General features: G+C 38.2%; 1 protein-coding gene across 3 annotated transcripts; it reads left to right on the top strand.

The window, feature by feature from the left end:
- Positions 1-326: 326 nt before the first annotated feature.
- On the top strand, positions 327-21,467 carry nr1h3 (nuclear receptor subfamily 1, group H, member 3). 3 transcript variants are annotated; one of them, XM_084405763.1, is made up of 11 exons: positions 327-464; positions 3,700-3,845; positions 6,350-6,432; positions 8,385-8,546; positions 8,826-9,092; positions 9,833-10,035; positions 14,064-14,243; positions 14,476-14,575; positions 17,424-17,537; positions 17,680-17,774; positions 18,654-21,467. In XM_084405763.1, exons 3-11 carry the CDS (start codon positions 6,390-6,392, stop codon positions 18,798-18,800), a joined length of 1,311 nt encoding a protein of 436 aa, XP_084261889.1. In that variant the 5' UTR covers positions 327-464; positions 3,700-3,845; positions 6,350-6,389; the 3' UTR covers positions 18,801-21,467. The 3 variants fall into 3 exon arrangements, with proteins under 3 accessions (XP_084261889.1, XP_084261888.1, XP_084261890.1); XM_084405762.1 differs by having other exon boundaries at positions 3,696-3,845; XM_084405764.1 differs by lacking the exons at positions 327-464; positions 3,700-3,845 and adding an exon at positions 6,049-6,200.
- Positions 21,468-21,988: the final 521 nt, after the last annotated feature.

Below are 21,988 nucleotides of genomic sequence, written 5' to 3'. Positions count from 1 at the left end.
GATCCTCCAGCTTTTTATATCTTAATATGGCGGAAGTAGTATAATATTGCGAATTCGGCCCCCAGCATTGACAATAATCATTTAATTAAAGTAACGAGTATTGAAAGAAAGTAACTAAGGCTACAAGTTCAAGGCTGTCTTCTCAGTACATTCATGTTTACAATGTTTTTGACTGGTTATTTGTTATTCTTTTTAATGATCAATTTTCAACAATTATCTATTTAAAAAACGGATAAATAGAAATGTTTATAACACCACTTCCTCAACTATTGGAGAGATGCCGTTGTCACTAAGGCACTTTTATTTTGAAGGCACAATACAAAAACAGTCCTGTGATTGTATGTAGCCATCTTAGAGCTCTCTCTCTCTCTCTCCACGGCCTACCTAGGCGTTTCTCTCTTCACATCGCCAGTGTAAAGTTCACCGTGTAGGATTAAAGATCTCGTCATCAGCAGCAAAGCGAGGTATTACTAGAAAATGAGCGTTATTCTCATATGACCACGCCATCTCTTGAGGGAGTTGCATGAGTGTTGAGGTATAAATGTGGTATAAATGTTAGCTCCTGTAGCTGTCATGATGGGAGACATGTCTGTCAGTGCTTCATGTAACGCTTGTAAACATCCCGGATCAAACGACAGTTGTCTAACTCACTTACCTTAAGGTTGTCAGTTTTAATCTGTCAGTGTTTAGATGGTAGGTTAGTTGCTGGGATTGTTGAATTTATTACACCGTGGTTGTTTTAAGGTGCAAAGGCTAACAGGGTGTTTTGGCTAGCTGATGAGTGCTGCTACCACTAACACTGCTGTTCAATATAGTTTTATAATCCGTGATCTGCCTTGTTGATCATGTCCTGAGTTAATTAACGTTAGAGGCTAATCCTCAGAGTTACAGTGTTTGGGGTGAAGTAAGTTACAGACTAAAGCAGTTAAAGTACTCCGAACTGAATCCTTCACAGAAATGTGTGTGAAAGAGCAGCTATGAAGTTATCTTGAGCTGTTTATACAATTCCAATTTGACAGGTCGAGTGAGCTGATAATTATTAGTATGACAGCCATGTGACTTTTTTTTTTTTTTTTTTTTTTTTTTTAATGTATTTGTTCTCACTCGCGAATCGCTGCAGCGATGAGAGGTTATGAAATTCAGAAGAAGGTCTGTGTTTCCACGATCGCTCTCATCGGGTTTCTCTCTTTAGTTGAGGAGTAGGGAGCGAGAAATGGAAAACACGGAGTGGGGTCTCGGAATGGGATTGCAGAAGCTTTGAGGCGAGGAGTGGCTTCAGCTCCAGACAGGCTTTTGGTTTTTGTTAGTTAGTTATTCCAATTAGCTCGATGATTGATTCTTTTAGAACAATTTTCCTTGTTGCAACATAACTGTTATAAAATCAATAATCACGTTTGCAGTTGTGTTGGTAATCTTGAAATCGGCATAAAATGAAAATTCATCCCATCTATTTTCTAAGTGCATGTTTTTTTTTTTTTTTTTTTTTTTTTTTTTTTTAAGTGCATGTTATAGATCTTATTGTGAACGATTCATCCATGTCGATGACGACGTCTCTTTTCTTTTCTTTTTTCACCTCGTAATTTTTAATTATTAAAAATGTCGTAACTAGACCTTCTGGTGGAAATGACAGACTTCTCTCTGGTGATGTATGCCGGATTTCTCCAATCATTAGTATATATATTTCTCTAATCATTAGTCCGCTTAAACACCACCGCCCCTGCAAGCTTGTTCAGTTTTTTCCCACTTTCGAGAGCAACATTCACATCTCAAAATCTAATAAACAATTAATGCATAGAAGCAAGTCCCCACCTTACATTTTTTTTCTTTTCGAAAATCCATTACACTCAAATGTACATCACAATACAGAGGAAAATATCTGTTATTTCTGTTGTGTTATTAAAATCAGTGTATGATTACATGCAACCTAATGTACCCTACCTTCAACATGTCACTCACTGTAAATAAGCACACTTAGCAGCTACGAGTGCTGTATATTTAGTCAATTCAGTGACATTTTAGCAGTCGTTCTTTTTTATTTAAGCCATTTTTCAAATATGTTGAGACATTAAAAGTTGGTGTACAGTCAATGCCATCTGTATGCTTGTGAAAGAGCCGTTTTTAGCTGTCGTAGTATGATACACAGTTCATGCTTAATCTACCTCGCTCCCACCATTGAGTACTTTGCATGAGAAGGTGGGTGAAGTGGTAGGCTACATAGTTTTGTGGGCATTTTCTATGAAAGACCACTTTTTAATTTGGCAATAGGCGTTGTCTGTTTCAGGGTGGAAACCAGCCTACGCATCTTCTCCGTTTTAGTATCGCTTTTTTCAGCAATTTGGAATTTAAGAAGTAGTTCTGTGTTGAGAGTCTAACCCAACAGTACTTTTAGACTAAATCGAATGCTACCATTTCGCATTATGAATCTGCATCCTATGAATAGCAGGGGTTTCTTCCTCTTAATTCTCATGAAACATTTAGAGGAAGCTTGAACAGAATTGGAAAACACCACTTCCTGAAATAAGCTGAATACAAACTTCAACATATTTTCGGCCTTGAAACTTTTAAATTAAATATTTCTACTGAAATGAAGTGGTCTGAATGATGGCCTCTTATTCTTATTTCAGTGTTTCATTGTCACTGTTATCCAGCTATCATATCTGCCAGCAGATGATCTGACTCTTGATCTGGCAGATGTAGAGCACACTGGTTTACAGGACAAAGGTTACAGCACACTGATAAGCACAGAACATTGGACGTTGAAAGAAGCCTTCCATTGGTTTACATCGGGTCATGACTCGTGTTCAATGTGATTTTAATGTTTAATTCAAATTAGAGCTACACAATTCATTGAGCCCTTGAACAAAGGGGATTTAAGACAATGACAGGATTCTTTCTCCATTTTACAACGGATCCATTGTCTTTTCTTACAGCTGATATAATGTGTGCTGATTATCATGCAATTTATGAACAAAATGTGTTTCTTTAGAAGTACATCTTACTTTCCAGCTTGTATATTAGAAAGGGTTGTGCAGAAAGTGTATTATTGTTCATCATTTTGGGCTGCTAAGAGTTTCTAACCTGTTATGGTTTTACAGTTGCAGTTGCCATTTTATTTGTTTTAAATTCTAAGTTTTGTACGACTGGTGACATAACCTGGACTTTGGTCTGTTCCTGGTTTAAGTGTAACAGTGGAATGACACGACACCAGGGTCGGTATCCCGGTTGACATTATTCTGACTGTTAAAGCACAAACATTTTATGACGTCTAGTGGCGGGACTCCTATTACTGCTTATTTTTAATTCAATAAACCCATAACTCATATGTTCTGAGATGTTCTTTGTGCATCTGTTCAGTGACTCCATATCTTTCTGCATTAAATTCCAAGATGTGCTTTGGGAGACACTTACAAAAGGTGGAAGTTTGAGCTCAGGCCTCTGTGGGGATTTCACAGCCATGTGAATGACCGCTAGTAACCTCTCATGTGCCCTCTTGCTCTCTTTTTCTCCCTCCTTTTTCCTTCTCTCACTATCTTTTACTCACTCATTCACCTTCTCTTCTGTCATTCTATCCATTGGCTTGTTTTCGCTCATGCTTTCTTGTTTTTATATAATCCTTTCGAACAGCTCCGCTTTGGAGCTATACAACCTCCAAAACAGAAGTCACTCTAGTTTTTCCTCTTTGTTTTTCTGTCAAGTCAGAAAGCTGTGACACTGAAGTGAAGAGTCTATTATAGGAGAGAAGTTTCCTCTGATGGCATCCTTACTATTGGAGAGAAAAAATGTGATGTGCTGTTAGTGACGCAGAGAACAACATGGATGGACAATAACAAATCATCATTCTAGGGGTAAGTGGGGCTCTCACTCACATTAACATGCTTATACACACTCTACATATATCAATACATTTGGAGTGTTTTTATTGGATGCTGAAAAGATTTGACCTTTTTTTTGTTCACTTCACCTTAATGTTCAAATCTACTTCTTGTATTCATAGTTAGATGTGTTCCAGATGTTTGCATGTGTAAACCTTTTTGTGTAACAGCCTTATTCTTGAATTATTTAACTAATCTTATTGGTATATCAGCGTAAAAATTCACCAGAATAAAATTCTTGGTGATTTTCATGTTATGGCCAGTATTATAAATCTATTAAAATTTAAGCTCAATTAAAACATACTAAAAACTCAAATAAATAGTTTGTATGCTACAACTGAATTTAGGAATACTGTTTGATTTAGAAAAAAAGTGATCATAATGATAGAGTATGGGTGTAATGAGACCCTCATGTCATGATTCGATACAAATCGCAATACGATACTTTCTTGATACCTTAAAGGTATAGCGGAGGATTTTCCCGAATTTTAGAAAAGAACCGCCCTCTCCACTTTTTGAAAAAATGCACTCTACCTGCTCCCGAGAGGGAACGCCTATTAAACGTGTGCACGAGAGAGCATGCACGAGCTAATCATAGCTTACATTAACTTTTACTAGCAGTGATTTTAAATGGATTTCTCCAAACTTTTCCTGTCAAGTAGAAACTTCGCGACTGAGGCATCAGTGGGAAGCCCAACCTGTGTTTTGAGCGCACGCCATCGTGTGAATCGTGTGCACGAGCACGAACGGCGGCCTTACGTAAACACATCACCAGAATGATTGACACTTAGGAGGACCAATAGTCTTGATGATCCACCCGGAAAAAGAAAATCCTCCGCTATACCTTTAAGCCAAAATAAAGAAGAGAGGTTTTTATTATTAATATTATTTTATTATTATCAGAACCCACAAATATCCCCACATTGCATTTATTATACATTATATTCAACATTATATATAGTAGTTTAATGTAGTAATGTCACTGAAACTTCCTAAACTTTCATTTTTCTCATGCAGCACTCGTGCTTCCTGCTTTCGATGCAGGAATTCGTTGGATCTCCTACACAGACAAGCTGCACGCACACACACACACAGACTCTTTCGGCACTCGCTATGTCCCGCCTCTCCCTCTATTAATGCACTATATAAGAATAAACCATCTAAAATGCATTGAATAATCGTACTATTAAAACTAAATGTGATATAGTGACCTATATGCGCTCCGGCGCATCCACTTTAGATGATAAATGCAATAAATCACAGTTCTAATCACAAGAAAGCATGTCAAAATGATACCCTAGACTCTAGTCAGACAGTTATAACTAATGGACTTTAATGAATAGTTGGGTATTTTATGAAAAGTTGTTTGTGTTTGGTCCGCAACGCTGTTTACTGCATATCTTTTTCAATATAATTTTAGGAGGGCCTGGAATACATTTGGCCTGTCAGTTTACAACATTGTCATTTAAAGAAGTTCCCCTTAGAATGCCTCGTTTTTTTCCCCTCCTTTTTTTCTAGTAGTATTTTATTTTTGTGAGTCATGGTTTTTTTCTTTTGTAGCTGATAAGGTCATTTTGTAGAATTGAATCAGCATTTTTTTTTTCTGCATTCTTAAGGCATGGTCACATTTACTCTTGCACAACAAAGTTTCACTGGCAAAGTAGGCACGGGTCGTGTGTGGTTGTGAACTGCCCATACAGAGGTCACTGCCAGAACAAGTAACTTGCTATTTGGTTAGTGCTGTGGTTTTTGCATCACCACACTTTAACTGATGCGAAATTCGCTTTGTGAAATGTATCCACCATTGGAAGTCCATCAGGAAAATTCCTTTAGGTAAATTGTATGTCATGTCAGGGTTAATGTGATCGAGCCTTTACCCAGAGCATTCGTCCCCAAATCAGATGTCCATCTCATTTCCTAAAACTCTCAAAACAACACCCATGTTTTTTTTTGCACTTTCAATTCCCATTCTCAAGTAGGCTGTTCAAACAGCGTGCTTAGTTGGCAAAAACATGCACTCAATTCAATGAATATTTCTCAATTTTTCTTCTTTTTTGCTTTGCACAGTTTAGCTTAAGAAAAAATTCCCATGATGTGAAAGGGTGACTGTGTAGTTTTTGTGAGCTTTCCATACAGAAGTGTGACTACTTAAGGAACTGTACTGAGAGTCATTAGTATAGATCAGCATTGCATGCGTTTATTGTCAGTGAGAGTGGCAGACCTCTACTGCCCATACTATGTGACTGGCTTGTGTGTGTGTGTGTGTGTCATTGTTGCTTTGATTCTCCTTTTGATTTGAACACACTCTGCTGCTTCCTGTCATACTCTGTAGGTGGTTTTGATTTAGTATCGAACTGTATATTCAAAGTTAGTGTTAGTTTGAGGCAGTTCCTGTGACTGAATATTAAAAACAGAATCGCTGACACAAACAGGCAGTTTTTCAAGACTTCAACTTTGCCTTTCATTGTGCTCTGCAGGTGCAGTGCTGGTTCGTTATGACAAGTGGCTGTGTGGAAGATGTCCACCCTTTCTACGACTGATATCACTGATGTTGGTCATGGTAAGACTCTTTGTTTTTCTTTCACTAGAATGTGAAAATGTTCACAAAGGGTAGATACAAATCAGAAGCTGCCAGAACATAGTTGAAAACTTTAGTCACACCTATAAATGTATGAATGTCATTGCGTTTGATAATAAAATATCAAACCAAGTGGCGTTTATTTCTAAGAAAAATAACAAGTTTATTTTAAGCAAAACATTTTACCAAAGGTTTTGTGAACTTAAAAAGTGACTCCATATATCCACTAAAATCACCTTGACACCAGTCATTTAAAAGTAATTGTGTTATGAGTAATGCATGTTTTCTTATTGTGTTAATAACAAAATATCAAACCAAGTGATGCTAGACATTGTGTTAGTGCCATCATTTACTCACTTATCTTATTCCAAAACTCTATGACTTTATTCTGTAGAAACTAAAAGAGGATATTTTAGTAAATATCTGGGAAAATTAATAGTAATTAATTAATAATTAATAATAAATAATTTTTTCTTTGTCAGTAGTACAGCGGAAGTCAGTGGTAACCAAAACTGTTTGCCCAAACTGGGAGTTTACAGTTGAATTGAAGTGTTTTTTTTTTGCATGATTAATATGCTAATAGAGGTGTGGGTAACTAATATAAAACTTTTTTTTTTATTCAATTTTTTTACTCATGGGCATTCTTAGCTTTTTCATTATTTGCTAAACTTAAATTTCAACAAAAAATACAACATTAGAAAAAGAAAAAGTGGGGGAATGCAGAGGGAAAAATACAATTTATTTGATCATTTTTCTATAATGCGAAATGTTTTTTTTTTTTATTGGTGGAACTTTTTTAGGTGATGATAATAGTAAACGTAAATCTGAAACAAATACTTTTTGGATTTAAATTTAAGGTATCTTGCCTTGTGAATGTGGTATTTACCCATCATGCAAATGAAGTTTAAGACATCATCTAGCTCCTCATTGCCATAAACATCACAGTGAACAATAACCTTAATGACAGAAATATTACATATATGTAAAAACACAAGAAATAAGAATGCTAAAATTTGCAGCCAAAAACGTTTTACCCAGTGGTAAAACGCTTAAGATAAATTTACCTAAATCTTTAATGCACGGCTAATAATGATGAATGATTTTTAAACTGGCTTCTTTCATTTTATTATTTAAAAATGTTGGCCACTGTCCATACTTTCTGAAAATTAACATATGGGTAGAGTGCTAACCATCTGCCATAAGCTTTAATGTGATGGGATTTCCCATAAATTGATGCATTCTTGACCTAGGTGTGTTAATGTTTGTAATACATAAAAATAGGTTATATCAGTGTGTTATATTAAAGGGATAGTTCACACGAAAAAGAAATTTCTCAAGTTGTTCCAAACCTGTATGAGTTTCTTTCTTCTGTTGAACACAAAAGTAGATATTTTGAGGAATATGGATAACCAAACAGTTGTAGGGCACCATTGACTGAAAAAATATATATACTATGGAAGTCAATGGCTACCGTCAACTGTCTGGTTACCAACATTTTTCCAAAATGTCTTCCTTTGTGTTCAGCAGAAATGTCTTTGTTATGCGGGTTTGTAACAAATTAAGCGTGAGTAAATGATGACAGAATACAATTTTTGGGTGAACTAACCCCTTAATGCATGTTGTTGGTTGTGTGGTGTGTTATAGTCACAGTGATTTGTCATCCATTAGAACTAGAGAAGCATAAAACAATACATTTTCATATCTAGTTGGATTCTTGCTTCAATGACTAGTCTTAAGAACTCCCTGTAAAATAAAATCAGTGTGAAAAACACAGCATGTTACATGACCAAAAGTCATCCGTATGCATGTGTATGCAGCGCCATATTAAAAAATATCTAAAGAAAGAAAATCAAGTTGTTCTTACTAATTGGACACCTGGTTGATCATCAGACCCAGCCCTAAAAGAAAGGAATGTGTTGTCGGTATGTATACAGGGGACTCACTGTGCTGTGCCAGTGAAGAGGGCCCTTCAGCACTGACAGCAGAAGTGAAACAGGAGACTCTCAGTCAAACGGCCCCATACAGCACCTCGCACAATGAGCTCATGGAGCCCAGCGACATCAAGATGTACCCCTCAGACGACACCCCTGCACCAGGTGAGCTTGAACAACTGGAGGATACATCTGGACTCATGTCATAGATCATATACTTCACATTGGTTATAGTGCTTACAATGATTCAGATAATGCAGAGTTGAACTTTACCTGTTACATAATGTGGGACATGCATGTCAGTATGTGTATACAGTATGTGTGGATGAACTGGCTTAATTGAAGTAAATAATAATGCATTAGTTAGTTAATTTATTTGTGTATGTTGCTTTGGATTTGCAAAGCTCATAGGTTAGTGTCTCTGTCCTGTGTGTGTTTGTGCAGGGGGTCAGCCAGCGAAGAGAAAGAAGGGCCCTGCTCCCAAGATGATGGGGAATGAGGTGTGTAGCGTATGTGGAGACAAAGCATCTGGCTTTCATTATAATGTGCTGAGCTGTGAGGGCTGTAAAGGTTTCTTCAGACGCAGCGTGATCAAAGGAGCTCAGTACAACTGCAAGAACTCCGGCCGTTGCGAGATGGACATGTACATGCGCCGCAAGTGTCAGCAGTGCCGTCTGCGCAAGTGCAGGGAGGCGGGCATGCTTGAGCAATGTGAGTGACGCTCTTTAACCATCAACATCTACACAGCCATTCAAACCATTTTCAAATGTTTTTGAAAAGAAAAAGAAGTCTCATGCTCATCAAGGCTTCATTTATTTGATCAAACATACTGTAAAAACAGTAATATTGTGAAATATTATTACAGTTTAAAATAACTATTTCTATGTGTATATATATATATATTATTTTTATTTTTATTTTTTTATTCCTGTGATGGCAAAGCTGAATTTTCAGCATCATTACTCCAGTCTTCAGTGTCACATGATCCTTCAGAAATCATTATAATAGGCTATGCTGATTTGATGCTCAAGAAACATTTCTTATTAGTATCAATGTTAAAAACAGTTGTGCTGCTTAATATTTTTGTGGAAGCTGATTTTCAGGATTCTTTGATGAATAGAAAGTTCAAAGAACAGCATTTGTTTTAAATAGAAATGTTTTGTAACTTTATAAATGTCTTTACTGTCACTTTTGATCAATTTAATGCATCCTTACTGAATAAAAATATTAATTTATATTTATTAAACGATTACATTTTTGAATGGCAGTAGCCTATATCTTTCTTTTTCACCCATGTCTGGCTTTTTTCATTAAGCATGGATGTCTCAGGTAGTCCATGCAGCTGTCGTCAAATCTCTTATCTATTATGATATGTCCATATGACATTGTGATCGTGTGCTGCTTGTTTGCTTATCATTCTGTTAGCAGCTTTATCTCTATGTCTCTTATAGGTGTGCTGTCAGAAGAGCAGATCCGACTGAAGAAGATGAAAAAACAGGAAGAAGAGACGGCACGAACCTCTACAGTGGCAACACCCAGCCCTGCCCCTGAGATGCCACCTCTGGCTCCTGAACAGCAGGAGATGATCGAAAAGCTGGTGTCCATGCAGAAGCAGTGCAACAAACGCTCTTTTCTTGATCGGCCCAAAGTCACTGTAAGTGCATTTATGTGCGCTGTAAGAGTTTTTTCAAGCAGACTAAAACAGTAATTCATCATTTTAAAATGTAATTGTATTACTGAAATCGGACCATCTGTTTTTTGTGAAATCGGACTAACAGACCTAGATAATACGACTGTAGCTTTGCTTTGTCACATGTTTATCAAACTACAATTCATAGTTTTCACATGATGTCACACCCTTATAGAAACGCCCACCTGGAGGGCAAAACAAGTCTAAAGCCCCTTTCACACAGAGATTCCGGAAAATACACGGATAAAGTGACCCGGGATTTGACCCGGGTTCGTTTGATTTTGGTTCATTCACACTGCCAGTGATTTTCCGGAATCAGAGAGCGAGTTCACACACAACCCGTGTATGTCCCGGAAAGACACGTGACATCGATGTGACTTGTAATGTCTCAGCAGTGTCTTCAGTTTGCTTATGAGCTGCGATTTCTCTCTCGGGAAACCACGCTTGTGCATTTATTTCTCTGATTCGATCATAAACTTGCGCATTACGTACCGTTTCACAGCTGGCGAACGATCCCGGCTTCAGCGTCATCACTACGACACGGCATTATTACGGCTTTTGTTCACACAGCGCGCGTTCCGGGACTGAACACGGCAATGTTACTAGGTCCCCAACCCGGCATCGATGCCGGCATCAATCCCGGGTCGTGTTTGCGTTCACACAGAAGGCGTTCCGGCAATTTGCCGGCAATTTCCCGGGTTCAATGCGCTGTGTGAAAGGGGCTAAAGCCAGTTATTTTGACCAGGTTTGTACTAAGTACTAATGTACAAAGACAGTGATATTAAAACATCAAATTCAGTATACAACTTACTGATGATGCATTCTATATACAGGTGAACACAAGTGGCCAGAATATGAACGCAACATGCTAAATTGCATGTTTAGGGCCAGATTTACTAACAGCTTGCAGCAGCACAAACCCTCTTTTGGCATTAAAAAACTACTGTCAGGATTTAAAGGGATAGTTCACTTTGAAAATAAATTTTGGTATGTTTTAGCTTACCTCAAGGGCATCCAAGATGTAGGTGTCTTTTTTTCCGCAGTAGTTTCAATTTTGATATTTTTAGGTCAAACCGTTCTTGTCTGTCAGTCATTTCATGCAGGTATATGGTCACTGTCTCAAAGAGCATGCACAAAGTCCAAATTAAAACAATTCCCCATCGTCCAAATTAAACAATTCCCCATCGTAAGTACACATTGATGGCCTAAGACACGAAACGAGCGGTTTGTGTGAGAAAACGACCAGTATTTATATAGTTTTTACCTCTTGAACACAGCACACGTCCAAATGGTCTGACGGCGCGGGCGAGTATAGATATATACATAGATGTCGCCTTGGCTGCGGTTTCGTTCCAATGAACTGCAGTAGCGAAGGCGACATCTAGTGTATACATCTATACCCGCCCGCGAAACCGTACGAAACCGTAGCCAAGGCGACATCTATGTATATATCTATACCCGCCCGCGCCCTCAGATCATTTGGACGCGGCTGTGTTCAAGAGGTAAAAACTATATAAATACTGGTCGTTTTCTCACACAAACCGCTCGTTAGAATTAGCGCTGAAAAGGTGTGGACAGGGTTATTTTGCGGCTGAGCTTATGCATTTGTGGGAGTTTCCCTTTCAGAGGCAACATTTATGGGAGGGGAGAGTATTTAAAGGCCCACTGAAGTGACTTGGAACGTGCACCTTTGTATGATGCGTTGACGTAATTTCCACTGAAACAGGAAGCTAAGGCGGGACATATTGTATGGCTCCTCCCTCTTTTCAAATAGCCAATAGCGTTTAGTTTACCTTACAGACTGCAAGTCGTACTTGACAGCACCATGGAAGTGAATCCGAGAGCTGATAAGTTGGATTCAATAGTAGAGGTGTGAATAAATTTTAGCCATTTCATTCTTAACCAACGTACATTTGGAAAATAGAATAAAACTAGAGCGTTTGAGCAACCGAACACACATCTCCAACCCATATTGCTCTGTGACGTGTCAACGTTCGCTTTGGCCAGGTTGTATAGGGGGCAGAAGTCGCGGTACGCTTTAGATTCTAGAGAGCATTTGATTGGACAGAAGATGTGATGAGAAGCTAAAGTCTGCGGTGATGTCATAAAAATCTGTGATCCATTTTAGCGGAAGTGAGAGACTACGTTTTGAATGCTTATACTTTAAAAACACTGTTCTTTCAAAATTATACATTCTCATTAATGTGTAATCACTTCAACCAACTAATTAAGTATTCTCGTAAGTGTATAATCTGCCATTTAGAATACATACGAGCAAGTCGCTTGAATGGCGGAAGCCATGTTGCGCATCCATCTTGAAAATATATTAGACAAAGAAGGACATACCTGGAAATTCAAGCTTCGCCTTTCGCGTTTTTACACTCAGTGGCACCGAGACGAATGCGAGAGGGAGATTACTCGCGACTGCCGGCAGATTTGAAATAATACGGCCACCGTAGGAGTTAAAACGCCCTCGGAATGGGAGGGGCTAGAAAGTAATATTCAGTTGGTAGTCATATACAATTTCACCGCTAGATGGGAGAAAATCCTACACAGTGTAGCTTTAATTTGCGTGTGATCTAGAACTTTCCTAGCCTGACGTCGTCATACTCAGATTCTAGTCAGAATGTGAGTCTGATACTGCTCCATTGGGCTGTGATTATGGGGCGTGTTTCAACTGAACCAGGAAGGAAAATGCCTCTGCACTTAATTGGATAGACCTACAACCAATCAGAGCAACGGAGTAAGTGACGTATGTTCTTCATTCATCTTTTCCGATCGACAAATGCCTTGATCGCGGTTCTCTGTTCCTCTTTTAAAATGAATGCGCTGTCGATATCTTCTATAACAGACACGATGGCGGAATCTTCACATGATGTTTTATAAACAAAGTTCGGGAGGAGCACGTTCAAATAATCAATCCAATCAACTTGTCATCAAACAATTACCATGTCTACCCTATCAGCATGAGAGGAAGCATATATTTATTCACTCTGTCAACTCACCTAACATTCCTTGACAGTTTTCAGCATCCCTCCACTCACTCTCGGCTTGTTCTTCCACAGCCAGGAATACGGGGGGAGTACTTTGGGTTTGGGCCGAATACCGAGCCCGGAGCCTCTCCTCAGACAGTACGCCAAATATGCATTTATTCTATCTGACTTATTTGTAAGTGTGAAATCTCAATTCTCCAGCGGCAGTCATCTTTGGTGTAAAGGAACTCAACCCAAGCGCTTGTTGGTGACGTGGATGATTACGTTGCTGTTGATCATCTGTCCATCATCGTATAAAGCCCGCCCTGACAATTTGATTGGTCCGAACAGCTTTTGTTCGGGCATAATAGCTCCACAACGGATCAAGTCCAGACCGAACTTCCCGACCTAAAAATGTTGTGGGCGGGGCTAAGTTCGGCTGGCATCCAGGCTAGAACTTTCCACTCCCATCGGCGCTATTTTGGAATTGCGCTCGCATGCTAATTTGCCCTGTTTAGTAAATCTGAATCTAACCACTATAAAGAAAATGCTTAATGTTGCTTAATGCATTAAGACAGTGATATGCGAGGACCAAATTCACCATACCCCCTATTAATTAAATATTATCTATAGGCAAGCAGATGAAGCCAGAAAAAAAGTGAAAAATAACTACTTTTTTTAAAGGCTTAACGTGCAGTTTAGGGTGTTGCATTAATTTTCACATCTGCTTGCGTGTATATAGTATGCATCATCAATAATGTGTATATTGATTTTGATCTTTTAATATCAATGTCTTGATACATTAGAGTACTGCCTGTACTTCAGTTCTATCAGTGTTTTGCCTTCCAGGTCTCCGTACCAGTCATGTGACTGAAAACTATGAATTGGCGTCTCCATTGTGCCCTTGCTTCGAAAGACGTGTGTTTAATCCTTCAAATATCCAGTTACGCATTGTGCCATCTTTCTGAATCTCTGATACATTGATCCTAAATGTTTACATCAAGATTTGTTGTTTTTCAGCCATGGCCACAGAATCAGGACCCATTAAACCGAGAGGTTCGACAACAGCGGTTTGCTCATTTCACTGAGCTGGCCATCATGTCTGTGCAGGAGATTGTAGACTTTGCTAAACAGCTGCCTGGCTTCCTGGAGCTCACCCGTGAGGACCAGATCGCCTTGCTGAAGACCTCAACTATTGAGGTCAGCCTGACTGACCCTTAACACACATTGTTTTCTGTCATGTTCTGTTACTGTTTTTGTGTGCACAGATGGAACACTCTTGTTTGGCAGACTTGTTTCTGCTGTTGTTTTGTAACGGGAAGTGCTTTAGAAAAAAATGCCACCCGGTGTCAAATTTTGTTTCTCGTGAAAAACCAAGCGTAGCCGATACTGCTTGTTTTACATACCTGCTAAACTTTCTTTTCTCCTGTAGATCATGCTGCTAGAGACTTCCAGACGTTATAACCCAGCAATAGACAGCATCACCTTCCTCAAAGACTTCAGCTACAATAAGGAGGATTTCGCCAAAGCAGGTACTGTTTGAAATGTTGTTGCATGGGTGCTCGATTTAAACTTGCCTGATGGATAAAACAAAGAAGAATATTATTTGTTAACATTAGGCAACTACAACTAATGATGAAAACTACTCCTAAAGCATTTAATACTTTTAGTTTAATGTTAATTTCACCTAAATTCAATAATAATTTAGTAATAGATGAAAGTGTAGTGAAAATTAAGTTAAGTTTTAAAATTGTTAGTGTTTATATGTTGTCAAACCATGTGCAAATTCATTAGTCAACACCATTGCTGAGTATTTTCTCCTTAAAACTGCAGTGAACCAAAGGCAGTCTCAAAAACGCGGTTTGAAATCGCCCGTTTCCTACCGTCACATATATGTAACCAATCCTGTCAAAGTGTGGGGCGGAGCTTTTCTGCAGTGAGCACAAGAAAGACAGGAAAAATCGGGTACATTTAGCAATATAGCGAGTGAATTGTAATGTATATTACGATGTTATGATGAACTATATGCCTTTCTCCACTGACGTTCTATGATGTTCAAAGCGTTTGTAAGGATACTGATTGTTAGAAGCCAGCTGTTTGTCTCTGAGATGGCGAACAGGAACATGGTTTGTATAACATTGGCAACACATTATTAGCTGTTTGATAACGTAGTCAAGCCAATGGCTAATCATATCAATTGCCATTATGTGTCAGACGTTGTAGAGAGCAATACATAAAACTCATTACCATTATGATGCATCGATTTCTAGACAACCTTATATAATTCGTTAGCCTAGAAATCTAGACGCACCCTAGCGGCAGCAATATTATTTTGCAGCCAGGGTGGGTCTAGCAACTCTCAATAGACCTTTTTGCTGCAAAAACCTAAATTGGGTCAGGCCAATCACGTCGTGTATAGAGTAGGCAGGAGCGGGCTTAACATATGACGACAGAGTTGCGACGGCTCCCTGACACTTGAAAACAAAGAATGGCTGCTGCGGACGGAGAACAACGGTCTTTCGAATCTGCTTTGGCTGCGACTCTGGAGGAGTTGGAGTTAAGTTTTTCTTTGAGAAAAGAACAAAGAACGGCACTTAAGTCATTCTTAAAAAAAGGAAGATGTGTTCGTAGTTTTGTCGGCCAGATTTAAAAGTTGAATCTATCAACTAAGCTCCGCTGTTGGGAAAACGCTCTGGTTGGTTGAAGCGCTGTCCTATTGTGTGCAGAGGGAATTTGAAAGACAGCCGTTTATCCCGCCCATCAGATTGACCGTGTCTATGGTCTATGGTGAGTTGCCAGACTAAACATCTTGATGTACGTCTGGCTTGCCAGGCTAATAATTCGTGCTTCCTTTTCTTCTTCTGAATCAGTTTCTGGTTCAAACATATATGTAAGGGATAATATACATCCAGCCGGTTGTTCTATCAAATTATTACATGGCTTGGTTGAATTCTAATGTAGAATGCGGTCTGTTATTTCATGATAACAGACCGCTGCTGCTAAGTATAACACACCGTTGCCATGAAAAACAGAGCGTTGCTATGGACGCAGGATTCTAACCGTAGAGACGGAACGGTCTATTTTCTTTAGCGGAAGCAATCGTTTTTAAATCAATAAACTCCTTTTTAAATCAATATTTTGTTTCAAATTATTGATTTATTTGGTAGGTAGCCATGTAATAAGCTGGAAAATGTAGAGCGAGGCTGTTGTTATAGCGAATACAACTGATTCAAGATCAGCCTGTCTGGGTTGTATTCGATATAACAACCGCCTCGCTCTACATTACGGTGTACCTCACATAACCCCCTACAGGGTGAACAGGTCTTGATCTTATTTTGAGAGATCAACCGCCTGGATGTACATTATCCCTTATTACACGGCTACTTGCCACATAAGTAAATAATTAAACACGAAATATTGATCGGAGTTGAAATATTTTATTAGGTGTTTAAACGCAAAGCTTCCACGGAGATAGCAGTTACTAGCGCGGCAAGTTCAGACTAGACGGACATTTAAGAGATACGGTTTATGGTCATACCACTTTTTACATAGCATTTCACCTCATAAATAATTATGGAGATAAGAGATATTGATTTCCGATTAAACTGTTTTAAAATCGTAACGTTACCTGTTTGTATTTTATAATCCAACAGTGGGCAAAACAATCGTCAGAAAATGGCAGCAGCTGCGTTTGTATGAAACAAGAGAGAGTGAGTCCACGATACTGGTTAAATAGTTAAAATGATACAGTTAAATAACTGTACACAAAATATTGATTCGACTGAGTTTTAATACTTTATTAGCTCACCAAATGCAAAACTTCCACAAAGAAAAAACGTTCCTAGCGCTTCTGACTTCAGTGACCCGGATGAGCCTGCGTTAACTGTTTTGAGCGGTTGTTATCTGGGAATAACATACCGCTGGATGGGGCTATTGACCAATCAGAATCAAGTATTCCACAGTAGCCGTGTGATAAGGCTGAATTAAACCACATTGTGTAGTGTTTCCAGCCTGCTCCATTGTTGTTGACTCATAAAAGGAGGATCAGACGTCATTCACTAGAGAACTCTTCTACCGGATTGCTACGTGCTGTGAGACTGAAGCATGGATCCACTGTTTAGATACTTTATTGCTCCGTTTAATTTGTTTGTTTTAATCTTCCTGGGAATCTGAACTTGTAAGACTACACTGCTCAATAAAGGATCATTTTAACGATTCTTAGTTTGAGACATCACTGTTCTAACCGGACAAAGCTGCAAGCTGTTTAACCCACCCGAACCTAAACTTCACAAGTTTTTTTTTCTAGTGTGGTTTAATTTTAGACCTATTTTTGTTGTTCATGCCCTGAAATGATCTCTGTCCTCTCTGACTCACCTGTAGGGCTGCAGGTTGAGTTCATCAACCCCATCTTTGAGTTTTCAAAAGGCATGAACGACCTCAACCTGGATGAGGCAGAGTACGCTTTGCTCATCGCGATCAACATTTTCTCAGCAGGTCAGTTTGACACACAAAACCAACATTATATTGTTTGTCTTCTGGTGAGTCTTATCAGGCAATTTCTCACAAAACGAATGAAATGCAGCATTTTGCATTTGCGTCAATCACACTGTGTTTGTGTGTGTGTGGGGGGGGTCAGACCGACCGAACGTGCAGGATCATGAGTTAGTGGAAAGACTACAGCAGCCATATGTGGACGCCCTGCACTCCTACATCAGAATAAAACGACCCAACGTGAGTATGATTTACCTCTTTTAAAATACCTGTTATTTTAAAATGTAATTTGTTCCTGTAATGCAAAGCTGAATTTTTTGCAGTCATTACTCCAGGCTTCAGTGTCACATGATCCTTCAGAAATCATTGTAAAATGCTGATTTGCTGCTCAAGAAATATTTTTTTTATTATTATCAATGATACAAACCAACGAAGTGCTGCGTATTATTTTTGTGGAAACCCGTAATACGTTTTTTCAAGATTATTTAACGAATAAAATGTTCAAAAGAACAGCATGTATTTGAAATAGAAATCTTTTGTAACATTGTAAATGTTTTTACTGTCACTTTTGATCAATTTAATGCAACCTCCCTGAATAAAATTAATGATTTCTTTAAAACAGAAAATTTTTACTGACCCCAACAGAGCAGTAATGTATGGAGATTAGTTTGTCAGAGGACCACTGTCTGTTGTGTCCTTTTGTCCAGTAGGTGGCACTGGTGATTCCACACTTGCATCAATAACAATTGTCTATAACCAATGTTATTTTAGTATTATTTAAATACTATTATAGTATTTGTTAATATTTTTAATTAGCTTTTATTTTATGGTTTCAGTTTTTAATTTATTTTGCATTGTTCTTGTAATTTTTATTCCTTTTTAAATATTTCTATTCAGCTTTGATTTTATTTTTATTTCAGTTTTAGTCATTTTAATGCTTCAACTTCAACTTGTTTTATTTAGTTTTTCATCTAATATTAGTTGTATTTTATTTTAGCTTCATTTGAATTAACGGAAATATTTTTTATATTTTTGCCAATAAAAACACTGTATAACGGATGAGGTTTTGCTATTACTATGTATTCCTAATCATCCACTACTCTTTCATTTCAACCAAAGGATCATCTGATGTTTCCCCGAATGCTGATGAAGCTGGTCAGCCTCCGCACACTGAGCAGCGTCCACTCAGAGCAAGTCTTTGCTCTGCGCCTCCAAGACAAGAAGCTCCCGCCTCTACTTTCTGAAATTTGGGACGTGCATGAGTGAGCCAGACCTCCGCCTTCAGGACAGAATGAGCCATTGTCAGGGAAACCTGGGTGGGCAAGAGTCGTCTACAGACCGAACACATGGTCCTCAAGGGCTGAAATGTCTCCCGGAGTAACAAGGAGCCTGATTTTATCATTCTCTTCCTTGACTTCTATATTTTGGACCCAGTGGTCAGTGAGCTGCTTCCTTTGAATGTGCTTTTGATAGACTGTATGGCCAGAAGTAGCTCAGGGACTGATCAAAACAGGTAGTGGTTTTTTGTCCGTCTTTTGAGCTTGGGGTTCCGGATGAGTTTGGATTCAGAGACTTGCTTGCTAGAGTGAGCGACCACAAACAATGTGGTCATGTTTTTTTTCTTTTTTTTTTCATGTTGTACTAAATGTTTCCAGTACCAAAAGCTTTGAGCAGGTTTTTGGCAATGGTTTCTACTCTCTAATTCACAGAAGAGGTTGTCTCTAAGGTTGTTCATTACAGAAATGTTTATTTACAGTGTTTTGTGGTTCCACTCTGGCTGATTGTTTGGCTATTTTGAATTTTCATAGATCACGCACAGAATTGAGGAAGTCTTCTGTTAGTAGTAGTACAGGCTAATTCGCTCATTTTTATTATGATGTTTGACATGCTTTTAGTCTTGTGATTCATGTTAAGATGCAATCTTTTGTTAACACCCAAAGGTTTTTATAACAAAAATCAATCAGTGCTTTACCAGTGCCGGCCACATTGATTCAGACCCCATGTTACACTGATCCAGCATATCACAACGTTCACAAGGAATTCTGTTTTCTGCTGGTTGGAATATTCAGAAAAAAAAGAAGAAGCCAAATGGCCTGATTTTATGAGGTCGAATGTACTGCCCAATGTTTCGGAGTGGTTGAAAGTGATTATCAGTGTAGAATATGGTGGACAGGGATCGTTAAGAGTCACTGGATCCGAATCAGTGTGCTGCTCAACTCACAGCGACTACTGAGATACATATACCTCTGATGTGGTTTTTTTTTTTTTTTTTTTTTTTACTCATCAGTTCTTCTTGGTGGAGGGCTGATATTGTTTGACAGTTAATTCTTAAAACATTAACATAAATGCACAAAATATATCTCAGTTTGTTGCCTAAGATGTCTTGATTACTGTGTTTTTGTTTTTGCCCCCAGAATTGAACTCAAGTAACAAATTAACAGTACAGTAATATATATCCTCCAAAATCAGTGGTTGAAATTGTCAAGTTATTTTCTATTTCATCACCTCACTGTTTTTTATTTTCTTTTTTATAATAACATTGTTATATTTAGCTCTATATACACCCATTCATCTATGAAGATAGTTATGTCAACTTTTATTTCCACATACTAAATTATTTCAATCTTTAATATTCATTTTTATGTGATTTGCAATTATCTAGCATAGTCTGTTTTAACACACTTTTGTTGTACCTCACTTATACATTAGGATAATATTCTGACGGTCTGAATGCACTTAGAATAAAACCTGTCCCGTCCTCATCAAGAGAGATTGGCAATGTATGTGAAACAACCATATCACAGCAGTAGCTCTGAAATAAGGGACTTGGCAAGTGAGAGCACTTTGTAATGTCTACTATGCTCCGTGACAATACAAAAACCCAGCGTGTGACCATGTACGATTCAGGTTTTACTGATCTTAAAAACCACTTTTATGATAGATGGGTTGTTGTGAATCAATTTAACATGGAAACTAACATGCAAAAAAATGAACAGAAAGCTCAATTTCTACGATTGACTAAAACAGTTGGTTTGCTGTGGCATTATTTGCCCTGACTGTGCATATTGAGATTTGTTTGCTGACTTAATTCATATTCCATGTGTATGTTTTTTTTTTCTTTTTTTTTTCTGTCAGCTAGATAAATTGCTAATGCACATAGTTTTCCTCAAGCTCTTTTTGCTTTCTTATTTTATTTCCAAGCTCATTTTATCATAACAATAGATTCTAATCTTTCACAATGGCTTGATAACACAAGTGAATTGATGCAGGCGTTTTACCTTCTATCCGTTCAGATTTCAGGAACATCACAGTTGGCTGAGCAGCCAAACTCACAGTTCACTGACTGAAACTTGGTATAAAATCTACTGAAAGACATGTATTGTTGATCCTCTATGATCTTCCTGTTTATCTGTCATTGCTTATCATCTGTTTGTGCACATAGGAATTGTGAAGGCTTAGATGAATTCTAGTCATTACTGTAATGAGCGTAATTAGCTTGTTCTCCAAACTGAAATGATAAAATGATCTAACAGAATGTTACTACATGAGGCAGAGTGTAATGCAAAGTTGATTTTAGTTCTAATTTATTTGTACCCTCTCAGCTCAGTGGACCTCTTCGAATTAACGTAGTCTTCAATAGAGAGTCATGGAAGAATGAAATAGAAATGCAACCTTACTTTTTAACGCCTTAAGTCCTTGGTATACTGCTTTATATGTATAAATTAAAAGTAGACTAAATTTATTGTTTTGTGAGAGTATATATTTATCTGATGAAAATGCTGAAAAAAAAATAGATGACTCAGCCTATTCTTTATACAGAAATACATTTACCTAAAACAGGGAACCTCCGTATTGTTTCTGTCTTATTATTATGCTGTTTTTTAATAGATCAGGGGTTGAACCTGTAAATAAATACTGAATCTGAGCTTACAACATTGGTGTCAGTGATCTGTCTATTAGCACTTGTGTTATGTAAGCATCTCTCTGCATCCTGATGTAAGTAATATCAGAGAATGGCTCTGGTAATATGAGCTTCCGACGGAAGCAGGATTGTGTTTGTGTACTCTATCAAACCCACCCACTCTGAGCGGTATGCAAATAACGAGACGCCTACGTCGTTAGACATCAGCGCCTCAGAAAATAGACTTATCACTGGAAGATATCCACTCTGTAGCACATAAGGAATGTTTTCATTTTTAACCTCGTTCCAACTTGTCATTGTTAATTAAACGAATAAACGCCACAAAACCCGCTAGTTCACGTGTAAGCATAAGCGTAAACGTGCATGTCCCCTCTAGATGCATGAATGGTACGGCCCAGCCTCCGGCTGTATGCGGAACCAATTTGGCGGAACTCACGCTCGGTTTGTAGTACAGTAGTGATGGGAGTGATTCTTTTCAGAGAATCGGTACTTTTGAACACATCCTTTTAATACACCGGTTCTTTTTATTTTT

This window comes from Rutilus rutilus, assembly GCF_951802725.1.
Source record: "Rutilus rutilus genome assembly, chromosome: 3".
In the NCBI taxonomy this organism is placed as follows: domain Eukaryota; kingdom Metazoa; phylum Chordata; class Actinopteri; order Cypriniformes; family Leuciscidae; genus Rutilus; species Rutilus rutilus.
The sequence above is the reverse complement of the archived record's forward strand: the minus strand, read 5'-3'. Positions and strand labels throughout refer to the sequence as shown.

Coding starts and splice junctions, on each gene's coding strand:
- nr1h3 (XM_084405763.1), top strand. CDS start 6,390: ATGTCCACCCTTTCTACGACTGATATCACTGATGTTGGTCATG. Junction 10,036..14,063: donor TTGATCGGCCCAAAGTCACT/GTAAGTGCATTT, acceptor GTTGTTTTTCAG/CCATGGCCACAGAATCAGGA. Junction 14,244..14,475: donor TGAAGACCTCAACTATTGAG/GTCAGCCTGACT, acceptor TTTCTCCTGTAG/ATCATGCTGCTAGAGACTTC.